The sequence below is a fragment of the Juglans microcarpa x Juglans regia genome, chromosome 2S (assembly GCF_004785595.1).
Source record: "Juglans microcarpa x Juglans regia isolate MS1-56 chromosome 2S, Jm3101_v1.0, whole genome shotgun sequence".
NCBI lineage: Eukaryota > Viridiplantae > Streptophyta > Magnoliopsida > Fagales > Juglandaceae > Juglans > Juglans microcarpa x Juglans regia.
The window spans coordinates 29,923,781-29,936,069 of NC_054597.1; the positions used below are offsets into that span (position 1 = coordinate 29,923,781).

At 36.3% G+C, this 12,289-nt stretch overlaps 1 protein-coding gene across 3 annotated transcripts; it reads left to right on the top strand.

Annotated features, from left to right (window-relative positions):
- Positions 1 to 1,268: 1,268 nt before the first annotated feature.
- Positions 1,269 to 9,727, top strand: LOC121251976 (VIN3-like protein 1). 3 transcript variants are annotated; one of them, XM_041151409.1, is made up of 6 exons: positions 1,271 to 1,422; positions 1,792 to 1,904; positions 2,496 to 2,564; positions 6,524 to 7,154; positions 7,659 to 7,969; positions 8,073 to 9,727. In XM_041151409.1, the coding sequence occupies exons 3-6, from the start codon at positions 2,528 to 2,530 to the stop codon at positions 9,254 to 9,256; spliced, it is 2,163 nt and encodes a 720-aa protein (XP_041007343.1). In that variant the 5' UTR covers positions 1,271 to 1,422; positions 1,792 to 1,904; positions 2,496 to 2,527; the 3' UTR covers positions 9,257 to 9,727. The 3 variants fall into 3 exon arrangements, with proteins under 3 accessions (XP_041007342.1, XP_041007344.1, XP_041007343.1); XM_041151408.1 differs by lacking the exon at positions 1,792 to 1,904 and having other exon boundaries at positions 1,269 to 1,422; XM_041151410.1 differs by lacking the exon at positions 1,792 to 1,904 and having other exon boundaries at positions 1,269 to 1,422; positions 8,076 to 9,727.
- Positions 9,728 to 12,289: the final 2,562 nt, after the last annotated feature.

A 12,289-nucleotide genomic window follows, 5' to 3' on the forward strand; every position in this document is an offset into this window, starting at 1 on the left:
CACTCTATATTTATAAATTTTCTTTCATAAAATATGTAGATATTTTTTATAAGATACGTAAGTATTTTTTGTAAGATGCGAAGTGTGGAGTAATAAATAGTAACTTATAAGAAGAATTTTTCTTCATGATAAAGAGATGCTTGAATGAAAAATTGCACTTTTTTGCTATAACAACTACAATAATTAACTTGTGCATTTCTATTATTTATTTTTTATTTTATAATGCCTTATCATACTAGTTATATTTATATAACATATTATAACTCATTCATTTAATTAAAAAATTCAAAATATGACATATCAATTGATGTCATTAAAAATAACGATATTCAAAATGAAAAGAATAGAGTACTTTATTGAATAAAATTAGTTAGCAATAAGCAATAGAAATTAAGCGAAAATTATTACTTAACCATTTGAAAAAAAAGGGTTGACAAGAATTCATCATATTTCGCAGTATTTAGTCAATATTGAAATTTTAAATTGAAATTTTGTCATAATTTACAAAATATAATATGAAATTCAAGACTTGGGGTTTAATAATCGAAAAAATCTATTTGTAGATCTTATTTTTTAAGCACCTAACATACCGCATTAACTGTTTTAACATATTCTCAAACTATTCAGTACTTTTTCATAAATTATTTTATTATTATTTACAAATATTTTTAATATCCATATAAGCTCTTAGTTGTTAATAAATTTAAGAGTAGTTTAGATTTAGAAATGAGATATTTTAAATAAAAGATGAAAGTTGAAAAAATATTGTTAAAATATTATTTTTATTTTGAGATTTAAAAAAATTAAATTATTTATTATATTTTATATAAAAATTAAAAAAATTATAATTATAAGATAAAATACTTTTTAAAACCAAACATGACCTTGTACTGAATTCTACATCAATAACGAATGCATTTTTGAAAAATGAATTAAGTTGACACGTGGATAAAGCAACATTGTATCAATTATAAGCTACGGATATCAAAGTATAAATTATTACTCAAAGGTTCCAAAATAAAAAAGGAGGATAGGGTTGGGTTTGAATCTGACGGTCCATAATGTCCATAATAAGATCATCGTTGCAAGAATCGTTACACGTGTTTGCAACGAACCCGGCTTAAGGAACATAATTAAAAATAAGGAATAAGATATATAATATATATCATCGTCACGCGCATATAAAGTGCGTTGAGATACAACGACCAATCACAACACCAGAACCGGCCCTGCTTTTTCAAACTAACCATGATACCTTAACGCGCCCAATCCTCGCGTGAGGTCTCGCCTCCTCTCCTCTCTTAAACGTGAACAACTCGTAGAAGGACATCTCTCTCGGTCTCTCTTGGATTCATGCGCTCTCAGAGCGAATTCTTCTGCTTCGGCTTATCGAAACCCTAGATTTGCTTCCATTCTCTTCAGGTACTTCTTCCAGATTCGTTTTCCTTTTTGTTTTTTTTCGCCATTTTTGGACGACTCCTGCGCCCAGATCCGTTCTTCTTTCCGTTCTCTCTTCTTTTTCCACTTTGCTTTCGCTTATTAAAATTCTATCCCCATTGGCTCGCGAATTTCGTATATTTATATCATTCTCTCCGTTTTAATGCCCCGTTTAAATTATTTTGTTTTCATTGAATTTTCTGGTTTATCTTGTCGTTAATTCGCAAAATGCATATGTGGAAGACTGTTAAAGACCCTGAGGTGCTCCTCGTTTTTGCTGCTTTCGGTTCCTTTACCATAATCTGTTTCAGATTCTAATATTGATAAAACTTTTTTTGCTTTTGTTTTCGAAAGTATTTTCTCTCGTAAGTGTTTTAAGGAGTCGGAGTAAGCGCTCTCTTTGAATTCTGCTTAACAACATGGTGGAAAGGTCTTTAATTTTCAGGTTTCCTCCATTTTGCATGGAAGTATGTGACTTTCTTATGACTCAAAAGTTGTTTTTATTTTCTTGCTTTATGAATCTCGTTTTTCTTTTTTTTTTCCTTTCTTCTCTTATTCTAGATTGCTTTGTTGTTTATAAGAGTTCACATACTTATTTTGTAGCTGCATTTTAGTTCTCCGTTCATTCGGTTGAATACGTGATCTGCATTTTGGCGATTAAAGCCAAATTTTTTTATTTGACCTATTTTGATGAGAAAATGGAGTACAAAGCAGAAATAGATCTTTGATTCCTATGGTTTTTTTTTTTTTTTTTTTTTGTTCCCCATACAAAATTGAACTCAGCCAAGCCACGCGGTTTAGAACTTAAGGTAGGCTGAGCCAGCTTGTTCTGAATGGATTTTGCGGTTTTCTATTCTACTAATAATTAAGCTGAAATATCAAACATAGAAAATGAAGTTCTAGATTTTAAATTCATTTTCTTACCTTCTCCCTACGTAGGTCAAGTTGAGCTATGGTTATAGAAATATTTATCTACTGCGAACTTTTTTCTTTCTTTCACATTCTCCCTGACCTGACGTTTAAACGTTGTGGGGTTTTTAATGCTTACTTATTGTCAGAGGGGGCCCTGCTTCAGTTATTCTTCTAGCTTATGAAAATGGACTTGGAAGATAAATTTCTGACCAAAGGTACAGTTTTGATCTATCCTCTGTTTTTATTTATTCGCTAGACATTATTGTCTTTATGTTGCCTTTTGAGTTTTCGTGTTACAGGGGGGTAGTAGTGGAGAAAACAGAAGAGGGTGGCAATCATTAATGGTGGTTTATGACACGGCTGTACTGTACTTAGATTTGTGACCAGGTTTGAAGTATAGATGACTTTAGACTGTGGGAAGGTTTTATCGTAATTTCCTTGTACTTATGTCAATTGTTGCTGATGTGCGTGTTATTGTCCCAGTCTTCTGCTAATGAAATATGTTGCTTATTAAGTGCATGAAGTTATTTCTTCTGGCTATTATTGAAGGTTCTTGTTTCCCATCATCGTGGCAAACACAGACTTTACGTGTATGAACATTGTTATACTGGGTTTGCCTTTTAATTGCTGAAGCCTTTCCTGTGTTAAATGGAAATCTTGCTTGCAATTTAGCATCTCAGCTGTATTTTCCCTGGCATTTGTGATGCACAGCCAACAAGCCCCTAGCGTTTCTTGGTAGGCTCAGGGATGTGGGAATTGGGAATTTGCAGAGACACTAATTTCCCTATTACTTGAACATTCTAAAGATATGTTATTCAGTCCCACATAAAGGTAGTTATAGAAATTGCACATTTCCCTCAAATTTGGGAATTTTGTTTCTTCTCAGCTACTATATGTTGAACATGGTGACATCATTTTTAATTGAGGTTTGTTATGACAATTTGTGCTTGCCATTTAATTAACTTCGTGAATGTTGCTCAGGATAAGAATTTTGTTGGTATTCATATGCTATTTAAATTTCAATGGACTATATAACTACTAGGCTTAGATTTGGCTGTTATTGGTGTGGGCTAGATAGAAGTGAAGGACAAGAAAGGTGAAAATATGGAGGGTGATGTTGTGGGCTCAAAACCCCTTGGGTTGTTGTGTACATTTGGATGAAAGGGGAGAAAAAAGAAATGTTATGGATATAAGTTGGAACCTGTGCTAGAAGATAAAAGTAATGCAGAAGAAAGAATCAATTACGAGGAAATATGATATGCAGTTCAGAACCAAATAGTAGCTTCTTGGAGTGCATCTGAATGGATCAAAAGCTTTGAGACAACATGTAGTATTCAAGGGAAGCTATTGATAAGGACAAGCAGTTCTGACCTATCTTACTAGATGCTGTCAGCAGTTCATGCTTTATAAGCAATTAGTTTATTCTTGTTTTAGAAAGTACAAGAAATTGAGAGATAAATGTTTCTTTATTTATCCCATCCCAATATTATTAATTAATGCCTTCAAAAGGTTATAAAAACATCTTTAGTTTCCAAAGCAAAAAAGATGCCAGATCCAAACTCCAAATCTCCTGTGAGATTTCTCATCTTGCTGTCTAAAATGCCTAACAAAACTGATTATTGAACTTTGTTGGCTTCCAAATATGGATAGTTGGCTATACCATCCATATGTTTCAAATTTTTAACTTTTTAGTGTGAGTATGTTAAAGCAATATCTATATGTACCTCCAACTTTCTGCTTTTTATGGGATATGACAATGGAATCAAATAAACAGATGGCATGTTGTCATAAGGGGTTCAGGTCATTGCATTGACAAGTAAGACTGTTAACAGACCAGCTTAAGACTGTCAGTAGACCAGCCCCTTGGTTTGACATTCAGTAATTGGTTCCAATTTCTTAGATTCATCAACTACCAAGTTGAATTTTAATTTCAGTCGATTGAGGATCTGTTTGGACAAAAAACATTGGCCGGGTAGTATTGAAGTTTAGATGCTATACACTGACAAACACAACTTGTACGCTATACATTTAGAGCCTATTTAATCCAAGTAGTCTTGAGTAGCTTGAGTTGGGGCTGCTCCTCCATTAGCTTCTACTGCATCCCACTTATCAAATGCTCCCATAGTTTCATTCCCTCCACCTCAACCCCACTTTTTGTTCTCGTGAAATGAAGGATCTGTTATTCATCTGGTATGTCCTAATTTCTGAAACAACTTGTCTTGGACTTGGGTTGCATGTCAAATGGTATCGATCTTTTCTGGTTGAGATGAGAAGACCTGATCTCTTGTCATGTTTTTCTTCCATAAGATTGCTTTATGCAGGAGCTTCTGTCGTTGTTAAGAGGATCTGATTTGTTGATTATGCTTATAGTTCAAGATGGTTCGAAACAAGAAACTTATCATTCTGTTCCCCATATTAAAAAATAAGCGATTCTCTGATCATTTTTCTGTTTCAAGGTATGACTTAGTTGACTCATGAATGTAACTAAAACTCAGGTTAATATATGATTACTTTATCCTCTGTTTTTGGCCTTTTTTGTTTTTGCAATTCAAAGGGCCTAGATTTTTTTCCCACCATGAAAGGTATCTAATGTGCCACAATCTAGTAGTTTTGACCGTAGGAATGGAGCAAATAATTGTTTACTGGGGTGGTCAGCCAGGCTCATTCAAATTTATTTGTTACCTTTTTATTATTTTAATATTGGCTTTCAACTAGTTACTGATGGGTGAATTGGGACAACTGGTTTCTTTTGAGTCATGATGGGTGTGACAGTTTTGTAGTTCATACATGGCAGATAAATTATTCCTGCAACTGTGTTCCTCCCGAGTTTTAACATGTTCAAGGGACAAATGATATGGCATTTTGTATTTATTTGCTGATTCAATGTTGTGCTTATTTGGGAATCCCATTTCTCTATGAGAGCATTTATTCCCCTATTGTTACAATTGGTCTTGTTTGTATTATTGTTATTGTTGTTACTTTTTGATGCTGTACTTATTTGAGTAAAACCCCTAGAGATTGGCTCAAGTGGTAAAGGCCTTGGGCTTGGGGGTATGCCCAGGTCTAAGGTTCAAATCCCCTTGGGTGCAAATAATTTCTAGGGGCCATCGGATTGGGAGATTTTCCCCTTGAATTACCTGAGGTCCACTTGTGGGAAACTCCTTGTCGAGGGCCTGTGCATCCTCGGGATTAGTCGCGACGTTGTTCTTAGACAACCGGTGTCAATAAAAAAAAATTATTTGAGCAACATCCCTACATTCCATGGCCAATTGTCTTGAGAGGCATAGAGTGTGGGTCGAGAGAGTTGATGTGTGTGTTAGTTTTGTCTATTGAATTGAAGTAACTATAGATGCGAAATGTGGTGCGAGTGGTTGTGGTATTCTTCCAATACATTAGATTAGTGGAGCACCATGCTGGCAAACATGTTATGATGCATTCTAATTACATTGGTGTAATTCAGATGAAGATTGAGGCTACGTTTGGGTAGTGAGGTGATTTCAGATGATCTTTGAATAGTGGTGAAAAAATAATGATAAAATATTGAATAATAGTGAAAAGTAATGATAAAATATGGAATAGTATTGGAGTGATTTGGTGTTCAAGTAGAAACATTAAGGAGGTTTCTTTAGAAATGTAATGTACTAACTCAATAAAGGGCCATGCCACATCTAAACCTAACTCCAAAAGGGTTAGTTAATGTTACAATTGGAGCTCACTGGAATTATTATAAAGGGCATGAACTTTCTCCTCCCAAGTAATGTAGGATCCCATCTCCATCTTTCTATACACCTATGATGGACTTAACCCGATGAGGATGCCGGGTAGCTAAAGGGTCCAGACTGTGATACCTTGGATTGTGTTTAGGAAGCAGGTGAATGGGGTCCCACATTGCTCAGGAGGGAAAAGTTTAAGCTCTTTATAATGGTTTTAAGGAGCTCTAATTATAACATTGACTAGTCCTTTTGGAGTATAGGCCTAGATGTGGCTTGGGCCTTCTTGAATTGTTACACGAAATCATTTAGAGAAAAGCAGATAGTTGGCCTTTGGCCCTTTGATTTGTGCTTCTACCCATTTATGGATAATATGCATTTAAAATTTGTCTTTATTCTTTACATATTTGTGTTCCCAGTAAATATTTTCTCATATTTTCAGTTTGTCTCTTCTTCCTGTCTAGTTTCTGGTGTTCAGAGCCTTTCTTCCAGTGTGCAAAGCACCCCAGAGAAAAATGGGCATTCAGATGATGCTTCAAGAAGTCCAGAACTCCTTCAAGAGTTTCTGAAATCTGGACCAAAGAAAGAACTTCTTCGAACATGCTTTGACAAGGAAAGGAAAAACTCATCAAAAAGCAAAATGACAGAACTTCATAAGACTAATAATAAGACCATAAAGAAGCACGACTCTAGGAAAGCTTCTTCAAGTTCCAACATTCAGTCTTCTAGTAAGCAACAACGGAAGGGGGAAAATCCTATGCGACTCCCATTGGCTGCTGAACAGTCTCCAGGTTTTGGATATACGAACTCATGGATCTGTAAAAATTCTGCTTGTAGAGCTGTTATATCCATAGATGACACATTTTGCAAGAGGTGCTCTTGTTGCATCTGTCACTTATTTGATGACAATAAGGATCCTAGTCTTTGGTTGGTATGCACATCTGAATCTGTTCAGGGAGATTCCTGTGGGTTATCTTGTCACATTGAGTGTGCTCTTCAACGTGAAAAGGTGGGGGTTGTCGATCTTGGGCAATTGATGCAGCTAGATGGTAGTTACTGCTGTGCTTCTTGTGGCAAGGTTTCAGGGATACTTGGGTATGTATTGTCTTGCATCTTCCGAGTCATTGGTGAACTTTTAGCTCTAACACTTGATGGGCTGTTCTCTTGCCTTTACTGTGGAATTCTAGCCCAGCCATGAATCAGGCACATTGTTAATTGTTGCCAATTTTTACGGTTGATGGCTCTTATTTTTTTCCCTTTGCTCCCTTTAGTTTGTTGTATTTGTTTTTGTTTTTCATAAGAACTTTGGGTTTTTTTTTTTTGGGGGGGGGGGGGGTGATCTTTAATTGTTTTCCTGGTACTAAAATAAGTATTTAGCATTACAATAGCTATTGATGGCTGTAAATGTTTTTGCTGGAGATGATTTGAATGAGATACGCTGGGCCCTAGTGAACTTACTAGCTGGTGTATAGAGGAGATCCTTCGTGTTCCATACTGAGATGGAATCCAAAAACAGCAGCGCATGAAAGTTATTCCTGTTGTTTTGGTAATATATATTTGGCCTAGCGCTGATGGGAGTGTTGTGATCTTATCTGGCAGATGCTGGAAGAAGCAGCTAGTAATTGCTAAGGATGCTCGTCGTGTTGACGTTCTATGTTATAGAATATACTTGAGTTCCAGGCTTCTGGAAGGCACATCCAGGTTTAAAGAACTACATGAGATTGTAAAAGATGCGAAGGCTAAACTAGAAACTGAAGTGGGCCCAGTGAATGGAGTATCTGCCAAGATGGCGCGTGGCATTGTCAGCAGACTCTCTATCGCAAGTGATGTGCAAAAACTCTGTTCTCTTGCAATAGAGAAAGCAGATGAATGGCTGGCCACTGTTTCTGACGTGAACCCAACTTGTAGAGGTTGGAAAACCTACTATTTGGTCTTCTGTCTCTTTAATAATTTTGAAGGACATGTACAAAATTTACTTGCATGATTAACTGATTTTCTTCGTTTCCTTTGCAGAAGATTCCCTTCCTGCTGCATGCAAGTTCTTTTTTGAAGAAGTAACATCATCCTCTGTTGTGATTATCTTGATTGAACTCTCTAAGGCATCATCTGATGATATTAAGGGCTACAAGCTCTGGTATTGCAAAAGTAGAGAAGAGACACAAACAAAAGAACCCATTTGTGTTTTTCCCAAAGCACAGAGAAGGATTAAAATCTCCAATCTGCAGCCCTGCACGGAATATACCTTTCGAATAATTTCTTATACGGAGGCTGGTGACTTGGGGCATTCTGAGGCCAAGTGCTTCACCAAGAGTGTTGAGATAATTCACAAGAATCCGAATTCAGCAGTTGCCATGTACCGTAAGAAAGAGAATCCCCTCATTGATGGCAGTTATTTGAGTTCCAAAAGGGAGCCTAAGAATACAACTGAAGTTGGTTTTTCTTCTGGATTTAAGGTTCGAGACCTTGGGAAGATCCTGCATCTGGCTTGGGCCCAAGAGCAAGACTGCTTTGAAGGGTTTTGCGGTCCCGAGGTGGAAAACTGCTGTGGAGTAAGCAAAGTGATCAAGCCTGAAGCTCTTGAAGAAGAACGGTCGCCTTTTGTTTCACGTGGGCTTGACTTGAATGTTGTTTCAGTGCCAGATTTGAATGAAGAGCTCACCCCTCCATTTGAATCCTCCAGGGATGAAGATAATGGATGCACTTTGCAGCAGGCTGTTGAGGCAGATGATGATGCTGCTTCCCATGACTTGAAGAAGAATGATCTGGCTAGGTCACATGGTAGTGGTGACTCACAGACATGGACACACGGGCCAGCTGTTGATTCCCGGCCAGAGTTTTGCAGGAAAAGGGTTGCAAACTCTAATGAAGAGACACATGATTGTGACAGCACTTTGATAAATGGCTCACCACATCGAATCTCCAATGGTTCATGTTGCTTGGATGAGAATTTTGAGTACTGTGTGAAGATAATCCGAGGGCTGGAATGCGAGGGTCACATTAAACAGGAATTTAGATTGAAGTTGTTAACATGGTTTAGCTTGAGATCAACAGAGCAAGAACGTAGGGTGGTCAACACGTTCATTCAAACATTGATTGATGATCCTAGTAGCTTAGCAGGACAACTAGTCGACTCCTTTTCTGATATTATATCTTTCAAGAGGCCACAAAACGGATTCTGTAGTAAGCTGTGGCATTGAACAAGGGGGGCAGCAACAGCAGTTTAATTTACAGGATTGCTAATTTGCTTCATGTTTAATTTTTTTCCCCGCGATAAATTATCCCTGATTGTTTTCACCGTTCATTGTACAGGCATTTTTTCTTAGTCGAGGTTGATTTGAGTTGGTGATTGCAGAGAGTACCTACCTGATGATTCTTGGAAAAAAGGAGGGGAGGGGGGGCGGGGCCGGGGCTGGGGCTGGGCTTGCTGTAGAAAGGCACTTTCCATCTCCTATATTCTCTAAGTAGAATTGAACATTGAAGGAGTAGCATTATTCATTTATGGGGATGATATATGTATTAGTTACTTTATCATTGCCTTCTTTAAATCAAAGAAGGATGTACATCAAATCGTGCCTGGATTTTACATGATTATGTTAAAAGGGTACATTCAGATGCAAACAGTCCATTCAGTGGGGGATTAATATGGAAAATTATGACAAATTGGCAAATGACACTAGGTCTCATTGTTCATGTTAGTCTCATCTGTGTATTTCTCTAGTAAATGTTATATTGGTTTTATAAAGATAGTAGTTGCCTCTAATTGCAAAATTAGCTTGCCAAGGCATGACTTCAACGAAGATGCCTTCAGAATTCTAATGCAAATGGTCAAAACTTGTTGGGAGAATGTTTCAAACTGAGAGGTGTTATTGCAATTTTCTATGTACCACAATCGACTGTGACATTCTTTCATATCAGCAACAAAACAAACAATATACTTTTAAACCTCTTTACTTCAAGTTCAATTGCAACAGCATATACTTGTTTGTTTTTTTTTTCAAGGATAAGGAATTTTGGAGACTGCAAACGCAACATTTCTTTTACAAACGCATATACATATCACTCAAAACTTGGAACCTCTTGGTTTTTGTTGCCCTCTATGAGAGGTAGAAAGGACTACCTTACATGGAAAAGTGTTCTCACTGATTCTTATCATCATATCAGAGGGGTTATCATAGATCTTCCATGTGTTTATATAGTATGCCAATAGAATGCTTTTGTCATTTTAGTAGAGAATGCTTTTATTTCTCCATGATCTTGTGCAAAGCAATAGAGAAGTCATAATCTGACATCAAATCCTTGCATTGATTAGTTTTAGAATAGTCAATAGATATATAAATCTTGAGGTGGCTGCTGAAATATATGTGATTCAAGTCAAAAGAGACAAGAGACAAGAGTCCAGATGCTATATATGCTAGTCCTTTACAGTGCTGATTATTCAAAGCAGACTTTCTAGGAAAAAAATGAGGCCTTGAAAGCCTACACTGGATCTGATTTCAGTTGATGTTGCTAGCTGTGAGGCTGGAATCTTCTTGTCTGACCTTTTCTGTCCTTTGACTAATGGGTGCTAATCTGGCTCATTACAGAAAGAATGGATAAGGGATCAAAAACTGCAATATGCTGAATAGTCTTTAGTGTCCAAAATTTAAACTCGAGCTCAGGCTGTCGTTTGGATAGATAAATAATTCAACACAGTGGCCACTGGCACTTTTTTCTTTTTGGTTGGGGGGTGTTAACTGGGTATGTCAAATGACATCTTGACATGCATTAATGACTCAATATTACGATTATATAAGTTCCTTGAAATCATTATATAGGGTAGACTTCTCTTCTCCAAGCAAAGTGGTATTTCATTAAATGCCTGATCTTGGACTATAATATGGACTAATGTTTCCCACACCATAGTAATTTCTTTTAGATAATAATTTTTGTAACACTAAAGCTATCTAACAGCTTGAGAAGAGCAGTAAGACGTGTGCTAGTTCTCGTCAGCATTTAAAAGTATTAGGAACCGCCCCATTAATGAGCTTACCTGCCTGAAACATGTCCTGAAGCAAGTGTTTTGATGCCACAAGTACCTGTGTTGTCATTTTCAGCTTTTCTTAAAGAGGTCCCCTTCTTTACTCAACTGCAATGCTCAGCATTAATTCAATTTTGGTTCCCCTTTATGGCCTTTAATTCTCAACCAACGTTTTGTCCTTTCCACTTGCCAATCCTATAAATGCTGCCCTATGCTTAATTGACTGAGTTCCTCAGATACCATTTGTTTAAAGAACTGTCGGCTTTAATGATGATGACAACCCTAATACAATCTAGTTTGTTGTCAATTTTTGCTCATGTTCCTGTTGCTTTTCTTTCTTATTTAACATTGAAGATAAGATCTAATGTCCATTTGATACATTTTTTCCAAATTTCATTTGCATGTAGGGCCATTGCGCATTTTGAAGTGTCTAATAATGCAGAAGCGAAAGTATGCCCAAATATTGGTACTGCAATACTTATTTTTTAATGAGAAATGATTGTTGCAGTTGTGAGTGCATAAGTACTATGTAATCACTTTGAAAAAAATAAATAAATACGGGATCCACATGAAAAAGAATTAATTTTTTAATAGTAGATCTCACTCTTTTTCAAAACGACTGCATGATACTTGCGCACTTTACAATTACATGTAGCATTACTCTTTTTTAATTGAGATCTAGGCACTGCCTGCATGAAATTCCCAAATCATGGAAAATTTCCTCTCCATTTCATTTGAAATGGATAGACAGAACAACAGATATTTTATTCATCATGTTGACGAGTGAATTTTAAGCTAAAGCGATATTCTCCATTTCAAGTGAAACATAGAGAATTCTTGTCTCCAAAATCAAGGCTAGAAAAAGGATGCATGCAGTATCCGAAGAAGAAACTAGAGTTCTCTATGGTGGTTTTATTACTGTCACCATCACCAACAAGAAGTTAAACTTGAGTAGATGCAGCAAATTCCTGCAAGTTTTCTGCAGATCATGAAAATCTTTAACCTCTTGATAGAGCATGTTTGTGTTTGGATGCTGATATGTTCTCGGATGATTTGAATTGATCTATGAATAATAGTGTTTTGTAGATCTTATTGAGATATGTTTTATTCAACTTTTAATTTTTATTTCATCTCATCTCATCTCATCTCATCTCAACTTACCATCCAAACTTTCTATAAATGTATAAAGTAAGTTAAGATGTGTTTAACTTTT